Source organism: Cygnus atratus, chromosome 8 (genome assembly GCF_013377495.2).
Source record: "Cygnus atratus isolate AKBS03 ecotype Queensland, Australia chromosome 8, CAtr_DNAZoo_HiC_assembly, whole genome shotgun sequence".
Classification (NCBI taxonomy): Eukaryota; Metazoa; Chordata; class Aves; order Anseriformes; family Anatidae; genus Cygnus; species Cygnus atratus.
The window spans coordinates 22,702,390-22,727,729 of record NC_066369.1 but is presented as its reverse complement, the minus strand read 5'-3'; the positions used below and the strand labels follow the sequence as shown (position 1 = coordinate 22,727,729).

Here is a 25,340-nt window from a genome sequence, read left to right as displayed (position 1 = left end):
TAGATGAGTCTGCTCTTGAGGGTGTTTGTTAAGGTAAGGCACCTCATTAGCATATCTGATAGATACAGTTCCAGGTGCTGATTAAAACCTCACGCCCTCCCCAGGGACAGAAGTCTGAGGAAGCAAGGTAGGGAAAGTTGTTGTGTTTCCTGGCTTTGGCCATGCTGGAATCAGGAAAAGGAGCTCAGCATCCCTCCCCAGAGGCATGTCCTGGACCTTGTGAGCAGCTGAAATGGGCACAGGGAGGAAATTAATCAGCTCGGATCAGAAATTCCAATAGCTGGAACGATGCAAGTGTGATTAATGCCTCCTGAACGCCAGAGGTGGAGAGACGCTGGTTCTGCTCTTCTTGCAAAGCTAGCAGTCTGTCAGGCGGGGAATTCATTGCTGGTGTTGACCCTATGAATTTCGGAGGTCTGGAACTGATGCTTGCTTACATTACAGCATTTCGGCAGCTCGCTAAATTAGGTTTGCAGGCAAAACGATGCTGCGAGGTGCAGCCAGCCCACATATGAAACCAATTTCCCTATGAAACGGCACTAAGGAGGGCAACCAGAAGTGAACGAGATCATCTTTAGGTCTCTCGTGACCTACAAGAGTTGGGAAGTGATTATTCGTTTTCCATATTTATTATAATATGGTGAAGGAGCTATATTGTAGGCTTTAATGGTCCACATCTGAAGAGCATCTTAAAATAGACTTAAGATCTCTGTGGTACATACATATGTGTTTATAATTTTATGGATATAGAAATATATATTTACTGAATACATATACTTTGTTTCTCCATCTGCTAAATATAGTCACGTAGGAAAGTTATATAGAAAATGTAATTTTCCCCTAAATTATCCTGCTGTCAGTCTGTTTCAATTTCAGTGTCTGCACAGGCGAGGAGTGAGTTGAAATGGGTGCTGTCGTGCTGCCGAGCGGGTGTCTGGAAGCAGTTTGCCTGGGGATGAGATTACTGGAGGCGGGGCTGGTGGCACCATCTATTATTAAGATTTGCCCAGCAGTTCTCAAGACAAGACCCTGTTTTCAGTTTTGCTTGTAATTTTGTCAGGGTTTTAACCATCCGTGCTCTCAATTTCCATGCTGGATGTCTGCCTCAAACAGTTTTTATTTTAGGGAAAAAAAATGAGTCTAAAATGGTCCTGCCATTTTGGAGAGCGAGCCCAGAGAAAAAAATGTTGGTTTCGCCCTGCTGAAGAAGTCTGAGGAGCTTTTCTTGGAGCTTGCTGCGAAGCTTAGCGCGAGAGCAAGGGGGAGGAGGTGCCCATTTTGTGAGACGCCTTTGCCATCCCTCTGAAAATGTGGCCAAACCGATGAAAAGTTGGAATTTGCATTCGCTCAGCAGAGACTCGTTTGATTCCAGCAGCTGGTAATTACCAGAGCGCCTTCACAATGGACAAGGCTCCTTCCCACACGGCTCCCCGGGGAGGCAGGACTGGATGCTGGCCATCCCCAGCCAGTGACTCCCCCGTGCTAGCCTGGGGCTAGCAGCACCACAGCAGCTCCTGGGCTAGCAGGGAACGGGGCTAGCAGGGAACACGGGCAAAACTGGAGGTGGCCTGAACAAGGGCAGAAGATATGGGAAGGGGTTGGGACAGCGACCAGAAGAGGAGGAGAGAGACCTTCCAGGGCAGGGGAAAAGCACGCTATGGCATTGTGTAACACCGGCGCACCAGGTCAGTTTGTCTCGCTCTGGTGTTTCCTAACTGTGGGCGACTTGAGTAACGAAAGGCCCTTTGCTGGGTGGTGTTCCTGTCATTGCAACGTGGGTCTGCAGAGATGCTGGCACCGTGCGTCCGAGATCAGCAGAAGGTTTCTCTAAAGAGAGCCTGAAACGTAGCTGTTGCTAAAATTGTTTCTTAAAACAACCGCAAGCACTTAGAAAAAGGATTGTTCTGCTTTCAAACTCCAGCTCAAATAGTTACTTTAAAATAAATATACTTCTGTAGTGTCTGCAGTTGGGCCTGGCTGGAGAGCCAGGAGTCTGTCTTGTGAAAAGTGTCATGACGTTAGTTTGTTTTTCTTCATTTTTGGAGTGTTTTGTTGAGAAGGAAGGAGCCAGACAGGCAGCAGAGCAGTCCCTGGGTAGGATCTGGTATGGGGGAGCCCATGGTTCCTGTTTCCGCTCTGCCTGGCTTGAAGCAGGAATTTGAAGAGCCCTGAGAAAGCAGTCACCAGCAACGTGTCTCCGGACAAGAGGCTGTTTAAGACGATGCTGTCTCGTAGCTGTTTATTCCTGTCTGCTCAGCTGGGACCCCATCGCTGATGGATGCGAGGGCTCCTCGTTCACTTCTTCAGCAGAGCGAAAGGGTCAGGCGAGCTCTCCTGAGCCTCGTGCTTATGGTCTTGCTGATGTCCTACGACAGCAGCATGGCAGGATGCACTGCCTGTCTGCAGCAGATGTGCCAAAGGTCCAGAAATGACCACGGTCACTGCAGTGGGCGAAGGGAGGTTTCACGTTTGCCCCCAGACATATCAAGTAGGAAACTGCTTCTGGGGATTTGCACTGCCGTTGCATTCAGCTGCCAGGGCAGACATGATTAGCTGACATTTATTGTAGCAAAAGGCTGTGCAACTGTAGCAATGGATCACATTTAAATGGCGTTAATAGGTTTTCCTTCCAGAGCCATGGTTTCCTATCAAAGGAGCACGACGATAAAAGGCTGCATCTGCGCTGCCTTTGGCTGTCATCTCCTGCCACGTTTGCACCACGGTGGGTTTGGATGCTTGTGGGAGTGGAAGCGGGTGGGTCCTGTGTTTGGGACGAGTTTATTTGCTCGAGGATGTGATTTACTGAGAGGCAGCGGGAAGGAGAATTTGTGGGGAAAAAGCCTGCACGAAACGGGACTGCGCAGTGGTCTCCCAGTTCTCCCCTGGGGAGCTGGGTGGCTGGCGTGCTCGCCGATGTTTTCAGGAAGGATTCCTTGTAAGCGTTTGAGGAACGTTTGCTCTAAATCCAGAACTGAAATCCAGAACTGAATTCTTTATTCTGTTGTGCAAAAATACTACCAATGAAAATAGACAAGCTCCCTGGGTCAATTCCAGATGCCCTTAGTGAGGCAGAAGTGTTTATTTTTTATGGGCCAATTTTTGTAGTCTACCAGAACGTCTTGTACTGTCTAATGCTGCATGGAGGAATAGCTCTGCGGAGTGTGTTTAATAAGAGCAGTGTGCTCTGAGGGATATTCAAATCAGAGTTAGTTTCCTCGCATGTACGCACTCAGTGGCGTTTGTTATAAAACATCTGGGTCCAAAACTGCATTAAAGAAATAAAACAGCCAAGTCAACCTGAAAGTCTCCCCCTGTGTTGCACCAGGGCTTTGCCGAGGGAATCGCCGTGTGCAGCCCTCTCCTGCGCTGCAGGGACCTGAGCAGATGGCCTGGCTTTTTCTTTCCCTCCTCCTCAGGATCTGCAAGTCAGGAGTAAAATCAGCTCTGAGTTTTCTGTAGCACGAGGAAACGCAAGTCAAAAAGGGACTCCCTGGACGTGGTTCCTTGGCTGCGTGGTTAATGAAGAGCCCCTGGCTCTCCTGGCTTCGCGTCCACCCTTCCCCTGCTGCAGTTCCTGGCTTTCCCCTCAGCCCTGAGCTGCCTGCTGCTGGTGGTGCTGGGGTGACGGGTGGCTGTACAAGGACTCGGGAGGCAGCCACCCCATCCCTGTGCCCCGGCACAGCTCAGACCCAGCATCGTGCTGCCTACTCGCCCCTGCTCTGGGGCTCTTTGTGCCTGGACTGTGATCTGAGTGTTGCCTCTCCAGAGGTTAGCAATGGTAGGTGTCTGAGCCACATACGTGCAAGGAAACCCTACGTGGATCCTTCCCCAGAGCCCTCGCTGTGAGCTCTTGCCGTCGGAAATACTCCTGGCAGGGCTTTTCCATCAGCTGCATGAGGCATGGAGTTGTTCCCCTTCAGAAGGACGCTTGTCTTCTCTCTGCCTCGCCTGGGTTCTCCATGCCTCTGCCATGGGAAAGGAGAGTGATCCAACAAGCAATAGCTGGAGGACTGCTCTGCTTTGGTACATTTTGTGGTACTGGCACCAAAGGCTGCGACAAGGTAGTTTGGGTGAATTTGCTTCTTTTGTTTGACCTCAAACTGGAAAGGATGGGCTGACCAGAGAAAACATTTCCCCCATTCCACTGCTGATGCGCTACAAAGCAAGAGCCCGTCTCTGTGCTTGTACATCCCAATTGTGTTCTCCCCATTAAGCAGGAGGAGATAAATCAGGGTTCTGCTGGGGGAAGCAGGGAAGCTTGCTGCTGAAACAGGCCCCTGTACCAGCACGGTACAGCTCCAGACACCGCTGCTGTGCTCTAATTAATCAAATACACGTGGTGTGACGGGCTCGACATCAGCAGCTGGATGTGCAGTGCTGGAGATGGGCCTTTCCTTCCCAGCACAGCTGATGGAAGGAGTCCGGTGACTTCCTAGAAGGTGTGGGGCTTTGTGTGAGCACCCTGCTCAGATGACGAGCCCACTCCCAGTCTGATCCACTCGCACTTGCATCTGCACGGGCTGTCAGCGGGAGCAGAGGCGCTCCAGCAAACATCCCGGAGGACTTGGTGCCACTTCCAGAAGGGTTTCATGTTCGCTGCAGCACAAGACCGGGCCATGCATCCCACGCTTGACCTCAGGTCGTTTTTTGTACGGCTCAAATGCTGCGTGCTGAAGCTCAATTCATCAACGTGCACAGAAGTGGTGCGGGCTCTGCTGAGTCTGTGCTTTACCTGGCGGCGCAGGCACAGCCCAGGGCTTTCTCCAGGAGCCGCGCGGTTGAATAACACTTGAAGGAGAAAACGTTTGTGCTGAGCCCTGGTGCTGGATCCCCTGTTCTGAACAAGCCTTGCAATTGTATTTTTTGTATGTCTGTCTGCAGCGTGAGAGTGATAATTAATGCGGAATTGCTCTCCTGGGTTCTGGCAAAGCCAATACTAATTTTCCAAAGTCAGCTCAGAAGTATTGAAAGCACGGTTTTAGGCAGAGCAATGGGTCGAATGTTTCTCCATTTGGCTCCTGCTGCTTTGATTGTCAAAAATCACTTTAAGCTTTTCAGTCAGCATTAAAGTGATCGCATCAATCTAAACCAGCAAAGTCCTGGACATTAGATGATTACATATTCTAAAAAATTGCCTCAGTTTGTTTGACCTTGGAGGAAGGGGACGGCCAGCATCAGACTGATATATTTTTAATGCAGCTTTTAATTTTAACTTCTATCAAATAGGCTTTTTTTTTTCCCCCCTCTGTAGATCTTTATTTCCATAGTGTTTTGCAAAGGCGCTGGTCATTTCCTAACGCGCCAATTTCAGCCTGCTTCTTAAGAGACCCATGTGAAGCCTGGAAGGGAAGTTATGCCAGCTTTGTACTCAGGGGAAAATGAAGCCCAAGGAAGGCAAGAGCTTAGTTTCAGAGGTGCCACGAAGTCGTGATCCTTGTTAAAAGCAATGGAAACTGCGGCTGGTTTTGGTGGCATGGAGCATCCAGCCCCTGCGAGCTGGATGTGAGACCGCAGGCGTTTGGAGGGCCGCGTTCCCGTCTCACTCAAGCGCCGTTCGCCAGGAAAATGCTCGTCCTGGAGAAGCGGTGGGGACTTGGTGGCACTGTGTTTCGAGGACCATGCCCACGGTGGGTGGAAGCTGGGTGAGGTCGTTCCATGGGGCTGGGGTGGATGGGGGCGAGCGGGAGGCTCTGTCCCCAAGCATCCCGTGCGGCAGCGAGGATGGGGAGGAAGGTTTTTTTGGAGGGGGTCCGGGCGGTTTGGCAGAGCTCAGACCACACAATGGCTGGTGGTTTCACATGTGTCTCTGGAGCAGAGGGTGTGCGATGAGATATATAAGGTTCGCATGCCTGTGCTCTGGCTTGATGTGGTCTCGCTGAGTGAATCAAAGCTTTTGCTTTGAAGCCCATGGAGGGGGAAGGGAAAGCCTTTGTTCTGGTGTTTGGAGAGCGCTGGAAATCCTTGAGCCCAGAAGACTACACCCTTCATTACCCTCTGGGTTATTGGCCCCAGATTGGAAGTATGGCTCTGTCATGTGAAGTATTTGATTATTTATACAGTTAATGTTTAACAGAGTCAGAGTATTAGAATTAAACAGGGGACGAGCTTCCAACTTTGCATGGTTAAGGGCTAATAAAACTTCTCTGATCCAGTGTTGTCCTTTCACCAGAGGGGATTTTTTTTCATTAGCTTTTGAGTGTTAAAAAGAGATCTCCTGTATTTGAGGCAGATGGATCTGTTGGCACCAGACAAAGTGAACGTGCAAAAGTGTTACTGGCTGGCTTCAATAGCCAGTCAGCACAGATGCAGGCTGCTGAAAATTTAAAGGTGAGTTTAATTGATGTCTGAAGTGGAAGTAATGGGTTCAGCAGCCTCTGCCTTCAAGATCATGTAAAGCTCGCAGCCCGCAGTGCTTTTGGCTTTAATTTCTTTTCAGTTTAGTTTATTCAGACTCATGGGTCTGATGGCATCGCATCCAACACGCTTCATACCAATTGCCTAAATCCAGTGAAACTCTTGGTGGTCCAGAGCTCTCGAAGTTGAACTTCTCACTGGTTATGTGATTGGAAATGCAGAGGGTGCTGGAGTGGGTTTCCATACCTCCGTTGAGGAGAAGACAGGAGGATGAGGGCTTTATTGCATCCTAGAGGTCTCTGTGGAGTAGAAGGATTACGATTGTCCAGAGGTTTTCTCAGTACTGTCACTCACTTAAAAGGCAGGTTGATCTATAGGAAACCACCAGGACCGAAGGTAGCCGTGACTGTGAACTCACTGCTTATATTTTAGGTGTCCTGATTATCCGCTGCGTGTTTTTTTCCTCTCATCTCCCAAACACTCCTACCTGCACAAATGCTGAGTATACGGTGAATGTAATTTGCTTCTGCTTTGGCTCGACGTACTGATAAGACTGATAACTTGCATTGTGCTAGCAGCAGCCATTTTTAATCCTTTCTTTATGGCTGGAGTAACAAGGAGGGATATATGAAAGCAAGGCTGTTGGAGCGGCTGTTACATGACTGTAAGATCCTTTGCAAACCCACTTTGTGAGCGTGGTGGGAACTGCTGCTCATCCTGCTTCAAACCATCTCTCCTCACCACAGATGATGTAGGAAGCTGTGCTGAAGTTTCATGCCACCAGTTAGGTGGTTCCACCTGCTGTGAGGATCACCTTCTTGTTGGCTGGATGGGGTGGGAGGATCTGCTTTCAGCTCTCCACAAGTGTGGGTCTCTTTGTCCATGATGAATTTGTGTCTAGGTTTAATGGAGTGGCTTCCTGTAACAAGGAACTGAATTGATTTAAACAAAAAAATACACCTCCTCTGTAAGATGTCAAGATCATGATCTGTGACAGCAGCCTGTAGACTGCATTTTCAGATGTGTTCAGTGATGCGTTCATCACTGAGATGCACTTACTTTTTATTACTAAATTTCTATTTCTGTATACATTTCACCTGTTGGGTCCCAAATTTGGTGCATCGTCCTCTCGAAGACGGACAAGCCCTCGAGCTGCCTCTGGAGCTTGTGACGTTTCCATCTCCTGCAGAGGAAACGCACGATGTGGAAATTGGCTCCTGGGGAGCCAGCAAGTGGAAAGCGTAATCCAGCGTAGAAGTATTTATTTTTTAAAGACAAGTGGCAACCTCCTGTCCCTCTGCTGCCCCATGCGCTCCCAGTCTATTTCAGATTTTAATAAATTTCTTGTTTATCTGGAGGAAGCAAATTAATAATAGCAATTGCTCTTTAGAGAGAGAGAGAGAGGCTGCTGAGGGCTGAAATCATTTTAATTTGGCGTCTGCCGGTTGTCTTGGGCATGCTCTGGGGTTGAAGCTTTGCTCAGATTGAAGCTTTGCACTGTTTTGCAGCAGCTCTGTGCTTTTGATAGTGGGTGTAATGCCCTGAGGGAGGTGGGGAGCAACAAGCCAGCTCAGTGAGGATGGGCAGCCGTGTGAGCAGATGTGTCCTCTTGGTCCTGTCCTCCCCTGGGCCAGGAGAACGCCAGAGACACTCGAGGACTGGATAAAAGCAGGTGAGGAGGGGCTTGTCACAGCAACTCCTGGCTTCCTTTGCTTGCGTTGAGATGGAAAACCTCCAAAAGCAGGCAAATACTCCCATGTCCCGTGCGCTCCAGAGAGTTTGTCGCAGGGACTGTTTGCCGTTGAGGCAGGTGCATAGATGTCAGCCGGTAAAATGTGACAGTTCCCTGTGCGCACAAGCATGCGGTGTGAAGTCTTGCAAGTAGGTCTCTGAGCAAGGACACTCGCAGCTGTTTGCACGGTGGAAGGATTTAGCTGGTCTGGCTCAGGGCTCTTGGCTGGGTGCTGTGCTCCTTTAGCTTGAAGTTAGTCTGGCATGAATGGATAGGCACATCCTCCCTGAGCAATGCAAGGTGACCCCAGATGAACATCTTCCAGACGAGCATCATCGTCATGCTGGTGCTGGCAGGTCTCAGCCCTCCTTTTATGCCAGAAACCCATTGCTGCTTCCTTCAGGAGCCAGCTGGAGCTGTGCTGGGTTTGGAGTTGCCTGGGTCTTGCCATTCACCTGCTCCTCCTGTGGGTGCGTGTGGGTGATATCGGAGCCAAGCCCTGCCTGCATCAGGTCAGCGTCCAGCGTGAGCCTAAAGCAGTGCTAGCCCAGGAGGAGGGTGGGGATTCATCCACTGCAGCTGCCTGGACCCACAGCTTGCCTGCAGCATTCTCATTGCTCCCAGCTGTTGGGGAGCACGCGTTGGGCCTTTTTCACCCCAAATCCTTCAGTCGTCGTCGCTCCATAGCACGCGTTGGGGCTGGCATCCTGAGGGGTGCTTGCATCCTCCCGCAGCTGCCGAGATGGCACCTCACGGAGGAGAAAATGGCCTCTTTTGTTTTATCTCCTGCCTGCTCCTCGCCTGCGAAAACAAAAGTGTGAGGGCATTTAACACGCCTCGCGCGTCAGTGCAGTGAGCTGTCCTCGTCGCTAAGCAACAGCAGCAAAAATGGCGAGTGCCATCGGGGCGAGACCGGCCCGGCCTACAGGGATCCGCGCTCCGATGGGATCCCACCGTGTGTGGCGGCCTTCCCAGTGCCATGTCCTCCCGTCATGGCTGTGGAGCTTGCAGCCAGGCGCTGTGTTCGGCCAGGAAAAGTGACCCAGGGACCCAAAAACCCCACCAATGTGCCCGGTTGTGGTTCTCGAACCCCAACACCTCGCCCTCTCCCTGAGGCTCAGCGCCCGTGTGCCTCCCTCCCTGTGGGTCGGTGGGAGATGTCCCTCCCAGCCACATGTCCCCAGCTGCGAGCACCCTATAATGCTGATCAGGACAATTCCTAAAGCCCTTTGCGGAGATTGTGGGTAAAACTCTTGTGAACGGCTCTGTCTCAAATTACCGGCTTCCCTTTTCAAAGGGAAGAGAGAAGCAGGGCTCCCGAGCCGCTCATCTGGTTTTGCTTTTTACTTCATTTCTGTCCTGTCATGCTGAGCTCACTGCCTTTTGGTCGCTTCCAATTCCAAATCGAGATAAATCCACTGATAACCGTGGGGCGTGCATGGCGGGGGCTGGGGCTGAGTGGCCCTCGAAGGGAGCTGGGGCAGGGGCTCAGCACCGGGGGACTTCGACGCTGGGTTTTGGCAGGTAGCTGGCTGGGGGTGCTGCAGGGTTTCTGCCCCTTTCCCCTTTCTTCTTTCCCCTTTCCCTTCATAAAGGGGCTTAATTACTAAAACACATATGTGGTTAGGGGAGTCTGAGGCTCTGCATCTGACACCAAAAGGACTTCATGTCACAGAAGGGCGGAAAACCACCGTGAAATGTCTCGCTTCATAACTTTCCCTTTGGTTCCGTGTATTTAGTGCTAACTGTGCAGTGTAGGTTTCCTTTTGTTTTAATTTTGACAAATTCCAGAGAGGGTGAAGGGATCTTTCCTTCGTTATGTGTCTGCGCCTCCTTTCTTTATATTGTAGCACCAGCCGTCCCGATGACAGATCTTGTCATTATGCGGTGTCATTTTAGATGTTTGCACTGCACCAAAAGCAAACGAAGGAGCCTGCAGTCTAGCCTGTGTATTGAATAACAATGTCTTTCCAGCAAAAAATCTGTTAAGTTTTTAATCAGAACCACGAGTTGTAGAGAGGCAGCCTGTGAACCGCTTCCAACCCGAGGCGGCGATGGCTCGCGTTTCGCTTGTTATCACTTTTTGTGGCTGTTTGGGTTTCCGAAGGCTGCTAAGCTGTGGAGGCATCCTGAACCTGAAAAATAGACAAGCCGATGCTTTGCCATGGGTCCTCTGGGGTGGCTTTTTCATTTTGAGCTCTCTAAAGCACAGGGCTCCTGACATAGGGCTGGGAGGTGCTGGGGACAACGTGGGTGACCAGGATGGGTGGTTTGTGTGGGGATCTGCCAGGAGCAAGCGTGGCGTCGAGGGGCTTAAAATCACCCCACAGGAATCTGCTTCTCGTGAGAGGGCTTGGGGAGGGGGGGATGTGCATCCTAAAGACGCTGCAAACTGCTGATGTAGAGGAGCTGAGCATCTTTGGCAGGCATCTGTCTCCCAACTGCCTTCCTTTCAAGCAAGGGCAACTGCAGGGAAGTCTTAACTCTGCAGCCCTCCCACTGCCTTCCTGACTTTTCAGGAGGGTCATGTGAAAACAATGCGATCAAAGGGGTTTGTTTTCTTAAAGTGCTGTTTCATTTAAAGCACGATGACTGCTCTACAGAGGGTTTTCATTGTGCAGCATTAGGGGATCCAACTGCTCGTCAGGCACGACCCCAGGCTTGGCTGCGTGGGCTCGCCAGAGAGATGCGGTGACTCTAAATGTGTCGTGTCCTTGTGCGCAGTGGTCCTGTCCCTATTAGATGCTCACCTAGTCCCATGAGCAATAGTGTCTGGACACTCTGCTGTTGCCCTGTGAAATGTATTGAGCCCCGTGGATAGCAGTGGACGGGGACCCGTTTTGTCACACGTTCCCTATCCACAGCGCGTTCCTGCTGGATGTCCCCATGCAGCTCACTGGGCCGGCCCTTCCAGATGGGCTCTGCGCAGAGATCCCAAGCAGAAAAGCCATTTTCTACATTTCCCAGCGCGACGTGGTGAATACTTCACCTCATGATGCAATCTCACACAGCCTTTTCACTAGACTGTTACTCTCACCTTGTAGCTTATGGGTTGAAAGAAAGCTTGAAAAACCGTTTCCCCACACCCAATCAAATCGTGTGCTTTTTCCTCAACTCAATTTTTGCTGCAAGTTGAAATTCAGCATAAACCTTCCCATGCTTTCCACCACCACCCACCTCCTTTTCTGAGATTGCTCTGTTCAGGATTGTGCCCATCTTCCTGCTGGAGAGGCAGCAGAAGCTCCCAGCACTAGCTAAGGAGATAGATAGCTAGAAAAACTTCATCATTTTTATGTTGTCGTATAAAGGGAGTAGTGACCAGCACAACTACTGCAGGGTACCATCAGGCAGTGGTTATTTGAATGACTCCCGGTGCCAGAATTCAAGTCCTGTCCTTATGGAATAATTAATACACTTTCAAAGTATTCCAAAATTATTCTGGAATAAAATGTCTATGGAGGAAGCTGATCTGGAACAGCGGTTGCTGAATAATTTATTCTGCAATGACTAGTTAATTTCCCTATATGGAGCAGCCCTAATAGGCTCAAAAATGTAAGCTTTATTGGTTTAGGGAGGAGAAAAATGGAAACCACTAACTTTTGGTGAAACTACTGAAGTGAGCTAAGCTATTTAAGAATAATAATATTTCTACAATGTAAAGATGTTTGGCTGTGGTCTCCTTAGTGAAATTCAATCGCAAAAAAGAAAAAGAGAGAGATGGGTTTACTATGAATTGGCTGTAAGACTTGGCAGGAGAGCGCACCCTTATCTGCCGCAGGCACGTGCGGGGAGCACGGTGGCCAAACCCGCTTTGGCTGCGTGGCTCCATCCAGGAGCAGTAGCTGGTGCTGGAGGGAAGGTGAAGTTCTTCCTCGTTTGCCTCCAGAAGTTGATGCAGATGTGGGTTGTGTCCCCTCCTGTGGTTGTCCATAAATTTCTCGTTTTCTATGAAGTTCCCCCCTCGGGATGATCCCTTCCCTGGGGGATGGTGTGTCTGGTTGTCCAGAAGGCAGTCACCTTCCCAAAGGGTCTGTCCAACCTCGTCGTCCCTCTTCGGCAGGGACAAGTGACAGGGGAAGAGGAGGAGCGGTGGGGACAGAGCCACCAGGGTGCCCCCGCTCGGGTGGGTGCCCAGCTCCGGGCTGAGCTGTGGAGAGCAGGGACGGAGAAGGGGTGAAGTTGCAAAGAGTTTTTCACTCTGGGGGAGCAGTTTCAGGGCCTTCCTCTCTGCTTAAAACCCAGGTTTTCTGAAGGAAGTTAATTGACCTTTTCAGCAAATTGATACTGAGGCCATTAACCCAAACGCTATTGAAATGCTTCGTAAATACAATGTTCATTTAACAACGTTGCCAATAAGTTAGAAAGTCAGACTTTATAATCCCTTTTTTAAAAAAAGAGCTATTTTTAATAGAAAAAGTGTCTTTTTTGGGGAAGAATTTGGAGCAGGCTTTTGTACTGAATCTAGGCTGCCTCATTCCCTCAGAAGGCTTCTGAGGGCCAGGAAAATTATAACTAATAACTTCCCTAGAAATTGTAGAGCTGCTATTTTAAGGTCTGGCGTCTCAGGGAGGATCAGGGTTGTGTGCCATTTCCCTCCATTGCTCCGCGATGCCCTGGTTTGATGCTGGTGCTTCACGGGGGGTGGCTGTGAGCCTGGCTGCTGGTCCTGTGGAACAAAAATGTGTGAACGAAGCAAGTCACAAGGTTCTCAGGCTTGGTTTTGCTTTTGGTTTTTGATATTAGTGAGTTGAGTTTGGTTTTCATTTTGGCCGTGGCCTGCTCTGGAGGTGGCTTTAGTTGCAAAATATTCAGTGAATGGGATTTATGTTGGTGCTGGGTCTGGCAGGACCTTGCAGGCAGGTCCCACCACTGGGAGCTGATGGTCTCCAGCCCCTCGTGTGTGGCACTGGGTGCCAAGTCGGCTCCCCCACTCCAAGCCCTGGCAGCTGTCGTGCCCTGGAGCGTTGGCAGCAGTGAGAGGAGCATCACCTTGTTTGAGAGCAGGTTTTAATGCTAATGGGTCTCCACTTAGCACATTACCATCTGTGGGGCTGGGCAGACCTGCCTTTCTCCTCCCTCCCTCCCTTCTTCCCTCCCTCCTATCTCAGGTCTTCTTTTGGTTGGAGGCAAAAGCCAAGGCTGCTGCCCAGCCCAAGGCAAAGATGGGCTTGAGGGGAGCAAAAAGCCTGGAAAAGTTGCCGACGTGGGAGGGCAGCTGCCTCTTGGAAAAGCAGGTCAGCAATGGGAGCAAATAGAGAGAGAAGAAAGGATGCCCCTGGCACTGGAGTAACTTCATTCCCTACCAGCGGGTACCCAGGGATGAGTCCTTAAACCAGGAGCCAGAACAATGGGTACAAGGAGACTCTGACCGATTTAACAGGATTAGGTAGACGTAACTCAATTTTTATTCAGGCCGAGTCGCCGACCCCAAGGCATTTCCCCTGCAGATCAGCCTCCCCAAGCAGCGGGCTGGCTTGTGGGGGCACCTCAAGCAAAACTGCACCCAGGCTGCTGGGCTGCTGCTGCGCGCTGCAGGTGCGAGCCCGCTACCGTGACGCCCTGCGGAGCCGGTTCGGATTCAGTCGTTGGATAATATATGTAATAAAGTGAAAGCGCTGCGCTAATTGGATCTGGATTGGAAATTCCTGCCAGCCCAGGTTCGCAGGGTAGAACAAAGGAGCGGAGCCGCTGCTCGAGGCGGGCACGTCAATGCAAACAACAGCAGCCTTTTCAAAAGGGTTCTGGCGTGGCAGGCGCCTCGCTGAAGTGGCGGCGATTATTTTGTTTTGTGGGGGTAAGGGGTGGCGGGGAATCACCACATAAAAAAGACCACGGAAGCAACAGCGCTGCTCCGCTTTCAAATGCAGCGAAGATCAGCAATTCCATCACGGCGACACTTCCATGGGTGGATAAGAGGCATTTCCTAATTAAAACCCTTTTATGTCCTGGGAGGCAGTTTCTCAGCTGTTGGAAATCAGGGTGGCTCCACTCAAGTCGGGAGCGGACCCCAGTCGGAGGACCCAGCCTCGCGTGCGAGTTTTGGCATCTCGCTGGGGTTTCCTTGAGGCACGCGGGGTGGTGACAGCTCGGGGCTGGGCTGGCTCCAGGTGGTAGCCTGGATTGATGGGACGCTCGGGCCCAGAAACTCCAGCAAAAGGGGATTTGCTCCCCATGGATCTCTTCTTTCATGCTTGAAAATAACCCTGTGCCTTTTGAGAAAGCATCTGGTCTGGGACAAGGAATCGCACCACTCCGCCGCGTTCAGACACAGCCGTTGATGAATGCAGGAAGATGGATACTTGGGGGATCGTTGCAGAGATGTGGTTTTCTTTCTCTCTTGATGTAGGGATGTTGCAATCACCAGCTCTGCCCATAAATTGTGTGTGCACACTAATCTTTCTAATTTTCTCTTGGTTTTAAGCAAGCTCTTTATATTCAAGCTTGCCACGAAATACACTGTAACAGCAGAGAGCAGAGACTTGACAGTGTTTTGCCACTAGTTATTAGGCAGGCGGAACGCGTTAGCAAAGATGTGGTGAACTCTTCCTCTCTTCGAGCCTTCTCTATTGTTTATGCTGCTGCACAAATGCCATTCAGCTTGGTTTGCATTAGATCTGAGCTGCTAGCACAAGCGCTCAGCTTGCAGAGCTGCGAATTAGCAGAGGAAATCGGTCAGAGCTTTAAAACGGGGGGTATTTTTTCCTTCTTCCCCCAAACCGTGTGCCTTCAGAGTGAGGGTTGTGCGGCTGGGTAGATTAAAAACCCATTTGCTGGTAGGCAACGGAAGGATGTGGAAGGTGATGCGGGGAGGGGCGTCCTCAGCCTTGGGGCTGGGAGTGGTGTTTTCAGGTTAGAACAGGCAACAAAGAGCGCTCGGGGCAAGAGAGAAAACGAGAGCAGTTCTGAATTTTGGGGGCAGAATGTCACGGAGCAGGACCAGGCTGCTGGGGACCCACCTTGGCCACACCACCCCCGGAGCTGGGCAGGGGGGAGAAAAAACTCGGTGTCAGGCTTCTGGATAAACAAACAGCAGAAATCTCGTAAGGGTAATAATGGAAATCACTGGGAAATTGAGTTAATACAAGGGCATCTGTGTAAGTGAATGCTTGGGACAGGGAAACGGCATTGTCCTTTAACTCTACTAATGCTGGAGCAGATGGGAAGCGCAGTGCACTTCACGCATTAGCTGGCTCAGATAAAGAGCAGAGCAGAGGCCGGTCCTTGTGGCTGATTAGAGGTTAACAGGAATAGAAACCAGCGGATTGACTCTTCATTTGCAGGAGGTGTTCTGGGATCAGAGCAGATGGCAGAGAGAGCGTCCCTCCAGCTTACTCAGCTGCTCAGAGGAGCTTACGGCTACCTCCGACACAAACAACTGCACTCGCATCTTCTCTCTTTAAAGCTGCAGCCTGCACTTCTTCCCCAGCCTACCCCCAGACAAACATTTCTGGTGAACCTTTGCTGGCGTCCGAGGTCTGTGGATGCCCTGGGAGGCACGGCACATCCCCTGCCCGTGGGTTCCCGTTTGCTCCCGAAGGACGCGCCGTCCCATCTCGGCCGCATCCCTTTGTTACCGCTCTGCCGGGCTCCTCCGGGGGGGCTTTTGTTAATTGTGGGGGCTTTTGTTAATTATCCTCGCAAGCTCCACCAAGCCAGAGTTGCTTTTCTTGGGTGGTAATGGCCAGGAAAGGGAAGCGGTGTGGTGGGGCCGGGGAGCAGGGCCCTGACCCATCCGTTCTACGTCCTGCCCCGTTCCCCCACTGCCAGCCCCGCAGAGGTCTGGCTGGATGGCAGCACCTTTGCATGTGGCATCCATTTGTCACAAAAAGAAATTGCTTTGGGGGGGGGGGGGGGCATGTAAATCCGTACGAGCCCTCTCCTCATTGAATCGCTTGAAGCGTGGATTCCCTCTTTTGCAAGAGAGAAATTGCAATTGATTCAGCCTTTACCTCTTTCTTTTTGTCTGCAAGCGCTCTGAAAAGGCACATTTTATCTGTGTGTGACAACACCTGCCTGGGGTGCCTCTCATTGAGCTCTGCTGAATCAAAAGAGCAACAAGAAAAGTGGGTTTAATTGCACACATCTTCAGCGGAGTCTTTCTTGCACTTACAGCACAAAAGGCCAGCCCTGCGCTGTTTGAATGGAGCCTGGGAGGGCTGGAGTGAGCAGTACTCTCCATTACTATCAGAGGCAGATGATTCACTTTGCCGGAGCATTGTCATGTGCAAATGAGTTCATGAGCCCATCTCCTTTCCAACTGCAAGGTCAGAGACTGAGCAATTGTCAGGATCAGCCGGCTGGAGGAATTGATCTATTAGCTGGAAAGCTTTCGGAGATTTTACTAACCTCCGCTTCCTACCGCGTAAGCACACAGACACCTTCCTCCCATGGGTGTTGTCTACATTACAAATATTGACTGATTTTAAGTTCACATTTGGAAAGCTGCTGTTTCAACGCTCGGAAATGTGACCAAGAATGGCTTATAAATAACACTCGGTGCAGCAATTATTATTCATTGCTAGTTATGGCTTTCACACAGTGGAAAAACAAATGGTTTTTCCACTACAAGCTGGAGCTGCAGCCCGTTTAATCACCGAGGAGCTTGGAATCGCTTTAGTTTAAAATACCTTTCCGCTGTGGTTTGGAAATTTAAAAAATATTTGGGTCATGGTAACCTAGTGTATATGACTCGCGTTGAAAATCTTGGTTTACCTTGTCTGCATCTGCCGAGCCCCATAAATATCTGTGTAGCCTTTCCCGTTTGTTTTTTTTCAGGGCTCTTTGTGTCTGGCAGTCCTGCAGGCTGGAGAACAGCAGGTTCTTGGTGGGGAAGCCGCGGCGCAGAGCCGATCACCCCCCTGTTCCCGGCGCTGTCCCCGCTGGGCATCCCCTGTGGGCAGAGGGGAGGAAGGCAGGGAAGGGTGCTTGGAGCCTCCTGGTGTATTGAAATGGGTGAAACCAGGGCTCAGGTGAGCCCAGCTGATGCCATCCGAGCCATGCTGTACGATGCGTGCATTTATCACCCTTACGCGAAGGCTTTCTGGGCAGGTTTGGACTAGAGCAGCAGCCTGTCGTGCTGCAAACACAGAGCTGAGGTGGGTCAGCCTGGGGAGAGGCAGGTTCCTGCGCAAGGAGAGTGGTGAGGAGGGGAGATCGCATTGCTCTTGCTGATCCTAACGGAGCCCAAAGTGTCTGCTTGGAGCCAACTTCCTTGGGGGATTGGATGTGGTTGCCTTTTTCACTAGGCAGAGCCATTCCTTGACCTGCTCCAAGGTTTCTACAAAGTCCTCCAAGACCAAGAGAAGCCTGCAGGAGCCCCCGTGCCATGAAGGACCGTTCCCCACGTTATCCGTGCATTCCTGGTCCCGCTTCTCTTGTGCAGTGATGCCCATGGAGCAGCCTCAGGTGGTTTCTGGCTTCTGCTGGTCCCGGGTTACACCCCAGGGAGGGCTGGTCTCACGCAAAGGCTGCCTCGCCGGCAGGACCGTGCCAGCGCACGTGCCGTGCTTGGGAAGAACGAGCTCATTTTTTCCAAACGGCACAACTCTGCGAATGACAACTGTGACTTCTGCCTGAGCCGCGGTGTGAAATCTGGGGGCTGGCTGCGAGCAGCAACTGCTGGGAGGGAGCAGAGCTGAGCTCTCGAGTTCCCGTCTGGTGGTGTAGCTGCTCCTTGTCGTCCTCCTCGGGGTGCTTGAGTGCTCTAGAGGACGCGGTTACAGGAGCAGAGCAGGTCACGCCAGGGTTTTGCTTGTTTCTGGGGTTTATATTTCCGCCCGTGGTCTGTGACTAGGCTCGTAGGTGGCTTTGTTTTGGAAAGGCTGAGCAAAATCAGTTGCTCTGTGACGGCGGTGACTCCAGCCTGCCCGTCGCTGAACCTGGGGTGTTTTGGTGCAACCAGCTCGCGTGTTGGCTTTGCAATCCCCTGCCCTTTGCTGGAGGACCCAAGACCAGGGGTGTGTTTGGAGGAGGTTTTGTCTGCTGCAGTCTTGCCCTCTGAAAACAGAACCATCTTCTCCATCCTACTTTAGGGGATTATCACTGCTCTAGGAGGTCCAGGAGGTCTGGTGGTCTCCTGACAGGTGGCTTGTGGACACCTGAGTTACAAATACTTAGCTGAAGGACTCTGGCTGCTCTTGTAGAGCTGGAAGAGTTTGCAAAGCTCCTTTTTGTTGAGTAGATTTAGAGATCAAAGAATTTCCACCTTGGTTGGAGATACTTTTGTTGAGGCCTTGATGGTCTTGTCTTAACAGCAGAGCCTCCTGTGCTGGAGCTCCTGCTAAAGGCTTGGTGCTCCACAGGGGTTTGGGAGCCCAGGGGTGTTTTGAGGATCCGTGCTCCTCCCAGCCCGCGGGGTTTCTAAGCCCTGAAGGGGAAAATGCTGCCCAGCTAATGAGTTTAGAAGCGCCACCAGCGTGGAGCTCGCAAACTCCCAGAAGACATCTCCAGGGTCTGTTTTAATTTAAATCAGAGGCACAACATCCTGCAACACTAACGCAACATCAGAGCAGAGGCTCAGGGGGCAGATCCACCGTGGCAGGAAAAGGTCCCTGCTCTGGTGTTCTGCCCGGGTTTGATGGATAAGGGGAATTAGGAGGGAGACGTGCGAATGGTGCGGTGTGTGCCCGTGTTCAGAGCAGTGTTTTTGCTGATTTGTCCAGCCTAGGTGACTTTTCTGTGCTCACAGGGGCAGCTTGTCAGCAACCCAGCTCCTTGTGCAACCTGGATCAAAGGGGCATCCACCGGGAAGCACCCGCGGTGGACGTAGGGGAGGCTGTTCTGGGGCAGGGAGGAGCCCAAGTTTTTTTTCCTGGGACAACACTAGGCTCAGATGGGGTGTAATGAGGCTGTAGTTACAAAGATGATACTTAATTATTTCTTTTTCATTGCATTCAAGCCCTGGCACTGTCACTTTGCTGGCAGCAAATCAAACGCCAAGTTAGCTTATGCTGGATGCGTGCTAGGAACAGAAGGCGAAGTCCTAGATAAGCACTCGGCTGTCGGAACTTCTTAAATGGAAACGTGCAGGGGGGACGCGGGGAGAAGTGTTTGGGTTTGCTCTCAGTGCTGTCCAGACCCCGTGTCTCGGCCGGGGCTGCGTTTCTCCCTGCAGGAGCGCCGGTACCGCCTGCCCCACGTGGTCCTTGGGACAAGAGCTGAGGGCAGGGCAGGGCACGGTGACAGACGTCCTTCTGCAGGTGACCGTAGCTTGCTGGTGACTGCAGCACCTGGGGTTTGCGTGGACCACGAGCGTGTGCTTTGGTGGGTGATGGAGCAACCACCCTGAAACCTCCCCTTTAACCACCACCTCTTCTCTGGGATAGCGACACCGTTAAATCCCCTGGAAGGGAAGGAAAGGATTTTGGAGCCCCAAAAGGCAATTTTTGTTTAAAGGAATGGCCCTGCCCCATCCGCACGGGGGTGACAGCCCTGCTGGTGCTGAGCAGTCCCCTCCTGCTGATGGAGATGAGATCAGCGCTGGGGTGCAGAGCAGGGCCGAGCGTGGTAGCTGCGAGCTGACCTCACGCTAATGTAAATATTCCCAAATAACGCTGTTGTTCCCGCGGGCTCCCCTCCCTCCCCCCCCTCCCCGTGTTTAATTTCTGACTAAGCTTTTGATAAATGTTTTGTGTAGAGTTTCTAGTTTATCTTAAATAGACCTGCTGCCACGACAACTGAAATCTAAACTGACCCTGGACTCGTGGCTCGGATGCCAGATAAACTTGGCTGTTGCAGGCGCGCTGAGCAGTCCTGGTCGAGGTGAAAACCCACGCTACGAATCGTGAGGACCAGTTGTTGGGGAGCTCATTTTTTGGGATGTCCCGTGCCTCCACCACTGGGCAAGGCTGTGTCTGAGCCGCAGAGCGGCATGAGTCGATGTTTTTGGCAAATTTCCTCTTGTGGAAGGCCAGATTCAGACCACGGTTGATAGGTTTTCAGACTGACACCTGTCTGAAGCAGGTCGTTTGGTTAAATGAGCTGAGTTCCTCCAGCCTTACGCTGGCTGGCCTCAGTGGGGTCTGGCCTTTGGTCCTGATGGAGTAATTCTTTAAGGCAGTGTTTATGGCTAGTAATTTGTCTTAAAGGGCTTTATATACACGTGATTATGCACGTATGGGTGTCCGTATGCGTACATACATACATCATTGCTCAGGAACGTCATTTCAATCCTTTTAACTTGCTCAGAAAGTAAACTTGGGAGAAGCTGGCAGGGAGTCGGCGCAGCCTGCCAAGCGCTGCAGACCAGAGAAGTGGTAAAACATAAACACTTCGGAGTTTATCCTCGAGATTTACACGGCGTGGCTGCCGAGGGCTGCACCTCTGCCGTGGCGCTTCCACTGCCGGCGGCGTGCGAGCGAGAGGGCAGTGCGGGGCTGTCCGTCCGTCCGTGGCTGTCTGTCCGTCCATCCATCCCTGCCCTCCCGAGTTTAAGCACCGCTGTGTTGGATGCTCTGCCGGACACACGACGTGGGGTTTTTGGTCGATCGCTGAGGAACAGGTCTGCTTCCCCCCCTCCCGTGCGCTAAAGTGAAAGCAGACCTCCTTGACACTTAATCAGATTTGAATGTGGTTTTTGGCGTGGCTTTAAAGAGACTGGCAGTGAATAGCTGGTTTTGATGCCATTTATTAAAAACCTCTGGTAGAATTTGTCTCGGAAAGCCTTTGTGCGAGCTGGCAAACACACAAGGGTTTGATGCAGTTAATGTATTTTAATCTCCCCCCCACCCCCCTCTCCTCGTCTGTCGTTAATTGTGGGCCTCTCAGCTGTCTGCCGCCTTCTCCAGGGGGATGGCAGGCTCTGCAGAGACCCCTATTCAAACCTGGGCTTAACAAGGGTCCAGGGCCACGGAGGCAAGTGAGCATCCTCTGCGGGGAGGAGGGCTGGGCCGTGCAGGGACTGGGCAGCACGCTGCGCCCAGCACAGGAGTGCCAGGCGGGCACCCTCATTGACCTCCTTGTCCTCCTCGGAGGAAAGGGAGAGGGGAAGAGGAGGCAGATGGGTGCACGGTGCTGGTCTTTGACCTCCTCGGTAGCTTGCTTGTGTGATGGGCTCCCTGGGAGGATCTGGAGTGTCTTCTCCCAGCCGTGGTTCCAGCGTGAGGTTGGTGCACATCCAGCCTTTTCTCTTCTTTGGGCAGAAGAGTTCAGAGCTGTGGTCGTGCCCTGGGGTGCTCTGCCCGGTTGAGGGGATAAAGCTGGAGTTGCGTTGTATTTAATTTTATTTTACGTTGTCTGCCTCATGAAAAAGAAGAAAACCTGGCCTTTCTCTGCCTCTTGCTCACGTGCGTTGTGGTGCGAATTCAGCGAGAGGGAGACGCGGATGAGGATTGCTCCCAGGAGGGAAAGAGGCTGAGAGACTCTTAAACAAATGAGAACCGTGCGGCTTTGCTCTTCCCCTGTGGTTTGGCAGTTAAATAAACTCACCGAAGAGGCTGGCTGCACGCACGTGCTGGTGCAGAGCCACGTTTGCTCGTGGGCTGGGTCCTGGGTGACACTGGATGGATGCCAGGGTGGTGCGGTGCGGCTCTCCAGTCCACTGCACACACACGCACACGTGTTCCTCTGGCAGTGGGTGTTGCTTGGGTGTCTGTCCGGGTTATTTAGGCTGAAGTCAGCAAATTCAAGGTGAACTGACTTGTTGGCTGTACGTGGGAATGGGGGAGACTGAGCAGGTGGTGGCCTCCCTTTCCCAGTGTAGGGATTTTGTCCTTGGGTGATGCACTACTCGAAGCAGAGATGCATAAGTGGCTTTTGGTGGCCATATCCACCTTCCAGAGCTTGCATGGGTGGTCATGGAGAGAACAAAACTAAGGTCATCTTTCCCTCTTCTCCTTTTTCCTCTCCAGGGTTCCACCTCAGTGGGACGGTGACAGAGCCAGCAACCGCGACAGAACCAGAGATGACCTACAAGGTGGCCATCAGCTTCGACCGCTGCAAAATCACCTCAGTGACGTGTGGCTGTGGGAACAAGGACATTTTTTACTGCGCCCATGTTGTGGCGCTTTCACTGTACAGGATCCGCAAACCGGACCAGGTCAAACTCCGTCTTCCCATTTCAGAGACCCTTTTCCAGATGAACAGGGACCAGCTCCAGAAGTTTGTTCAGTATTTGATCACAGCACACCACACTGAGGTGTTGCCCACTGCCCAGAAGCTGGCTGATGAGATCCTGTCCTCCAACTCAGAAATCAACCAAGTGCATGGTAATTTCTTGTTCCTTCCTTGCTGGCTCAGCACTAAGCCAGTTTTTGGGGGGCTGGGTTTCACAGTGATGGTGGTGGCCTTTGTTTCGCCGTATTCATTGCTGCACAGTGTCAAACTGATGTTAGAACATAGGTGTTGGTACCAGTTTGGTGTTGGCCATGTGTCCCCATTCTGCCCTTTTTCCTTGTGTGTTTATCCATCAAACGCTGACTTCAAAAGGCAAGAAAGAACAGAGCAGGCAGGCTAGCGGTACGTGAGGAACAGCTGAGATGAGCATGGAAAAGCCAGGCATGGAGGAAGGAAGCACATTTGTTCCCCAGCACAGAGGGCTGTTTTGGGGACACAATGCTGGGACGCTGGGGACTGGGAGGCGCAGTGGGGACGCGGCTCCTCTAGCATGCAGTGATGCGGTGTCAGCCCAGCCCTGCATCTTGCTAAGTCAGATGTGACTGAGCCAGCAGGAGATAAAGCTTTAATCTCCGTGGGTGCTAATTTGCCCGTAATAAATGAGTGTTGCTGTCCTGACCTACTCCACAAAGGCGACAGAGGATGTGTCATGGGGCTTTGCGTTTAGAAGATGCTTTTGACTTCCTCCCCCAGAAGGCACCAGCTGGGGGTCGGTGCCCGTCCCAGCCCTGCTGACCAGGACGTGGTCAGGCCCCCGGAGCTCCCTTTGCCAGCACCAGCCGGTGCTCCTGCTGCATCCTGCCCAGGAGCTGAGGTTGCCCAAGGCCTCCAGAAACGAACCGCTCTGCACCGCGCCTGCCCCTGCAGCTGTAAAGCGGAGATAATAAACACTTATCTGCCACGGAAGGGCGTTGCGGGGATTAACACATGCCTCTTAGCTGCTCTGAAGATGAAAAGCCCCATATGCAGCCTAAAATAGGATCTGAAGTGGTTGCATCCACATGTAGCAGTGGGGCCAGGGGTCCACCTCCATCCTACTGGTGATGGCAGCTCTGATCTCAGATGTTTTCCCCTCCCCTCCCTCTTGCTTCTACCTTGGGAGAGGCTTTTGTCTCTTCCACATCTGCTGTGTGTGTGGTTGTGCTCGGAAGTTACTGGTTTGGGGGCATTTCCTCATTTTTGGGTGTTAGGAAGGAAGGAAGAGCAAGAATCTGGTGAGGTCCTCTCCCTACCTGAACTGATCCACTGAAGTTGAGATTGGGCAAGATCTTGTTTGTGCCGTTCTTTGAGGCTGCATTCTCCCAGGCAGATTGAAGAAAAGCTTTTAAGGCCCTGAATATTTATTGCTCTAGAGTCAGCAAAAGACTTGGTGATTGAGAATCTTACAAAGATACAGATGTTGGCTGCAGTTCAATATCTGCCTCTTGTTTTTTTAAAGCCACCTGTAAAAACAAAGCAAAAATTCTCTGCCCATTCAGAGTCATGCAACTTCATGCCCTGGTGTGAGGTTTTGAACTGACAGGGACACGTTGCCCTGTCCCACTGGAGGAGCTGCCCATCCAACCACCTGTCTGGCAGCCCCACCAGCGAGTGAGCTCCTCTGCGAGCAGACCTATAGCCTGATCTCATCCCGGGGAATGATGCAGAAGAAGAGCACTAAGATGATGTAAAGCTAATAGACACTGCAGGGCTCTGGGTGTCAGAGCGATCCAGCAGCTCTGCTGGGGCTCCAGCTGGAAGGGATCCAAACTTCCCCCGCACCTCGCTCTTCCCAGCTGCAGTTCATGCATTTATGGAGGGTCTCTGATCCCGGGTTCTGAAATCCTTTAAGGTAAGCTTTAAATAGCACTTTATGTGCTTACGTGCATGTTTCTTGGCCTTGACTGGTCCAGGCCCCTGGGGTCACGCCTTCATTTGTCTCTGGGTTGAAGCCAAGGTGGCTTTTGGCAGGCTCACCTCTGCAGCCCAAACAGTAACCCAGTGTGTGCCCGGCAGCACACAGAGGTTATTACACTGCAAAGTGAGAACAGCCTCTCCAGAAACTATTATTTTTATTTTTTTTCATCTCTTCCAAGGAGAGGTCTGTTTAGCTTCAGGTTAGCGTTGAGTCCGGTCACCAAAGGGCTGCTCCTTCTGTGTCGGTGGTTAGTGCGAGAGGTGGAGGAGCCAATGCTGCAGCTTGGGAGCATCTCTGGGGAATGTCCCTTGTGCAGTGGGAACGTCTGCTTTGGAAAACAGGGCTGCTCTTCCCCCCCCTGCAGAGCCCGAACAGCAAAGATTGCAGGCAGTCATCAGGAGGGCTCGCGTTAGGGCTTCAGACCTTTGCTCCTTGCAGGAGTCTGCGCCGCGTGCTGCTCTCCCAGGCCGCCTTCCTAGAAGGAAATGCAAACTCTCCAGTAACGCCGCAGCCTCGGAGCGCAGCCAAGGCACTCGCTCGCTCTCTGAGGGCTCAATCAGCACGGAGAGCCTAGGTGTGCCTGGCTGCCTGCTTCCCACTTGACCTCTGTGTGCTGAGTAGGTCACGTTTCTGCTCCGGCAGATCGCTGCAAAGGGCAGCGTGCTCACAGCGAGCGTCTCGTGTGTCTCGCTCCTCCGCGCTCGGCGTCTGAAGTGACAGCTCGAACGGAGAGGCCACAGAGGCTTTCGGTTTCCCCTCGCTGAGCGCGTTCCTGCTGCTGGTGGAAACATTCAGCCTGACTGTCCGGCACGGAGCGAAGCTGAAGGTTGTCGTTACACCAGGCAACGTGACTTGCTGCTGCTGGGGACAGCCAGGACCTGCAGCTAGGCAGCTTGGGTCCAGTGGAGCGTCTGGTGGTGGCCACCTTGTCCCCCTCGCAAGGAGGAGGTGAGGAGCAGGGGGCAGCTCTGGCAGCCCCGCTGTTCGTGTCTCAGTGCTCACACCATCGTCGCTGTGCTTGGGCATGGCCGGGAGAGCTGCTGACCTCAGGCCAGGAGATGTGGTGAGGGCAGTCTGTCTGCCCCGTGGAGATGCCGGCCGATGACAGAGTGTCTGTGGTGCTCAGCCGGTCCCAGCCATAAAGGCTTTTTGTGCTCTTCCCAGCCAGAAGGGGGGAAAAGCCACAAAACCTCTGCGCTCCGGGGGCAGCTCCCTCCGAGGATAATCTTGTGGAGAGTCAGCTCG

The 25,340-nt window shown here is 52.1% G+C and overlaps 1 protein-coding gene across 1 annotated transcript in view; it reads left to right on the top strand.

The window, feature by feature from the left end:
- The window catches only part of ZSWIM5 (zinc finger SWIM-type containing 5), a 93,011-nt gene that overhangs the window by 45,048 nt on the left and 22,623 nt on the right, over positions 1-25,340 (top strand). The window contains 1 exon segment of the mRNA XM_035537461.2: positions 21,934-22,290. Within this exon segment, the coding sequence (XP_035393354.1) occupies positions 21,934-22,290 (357 nt within the window).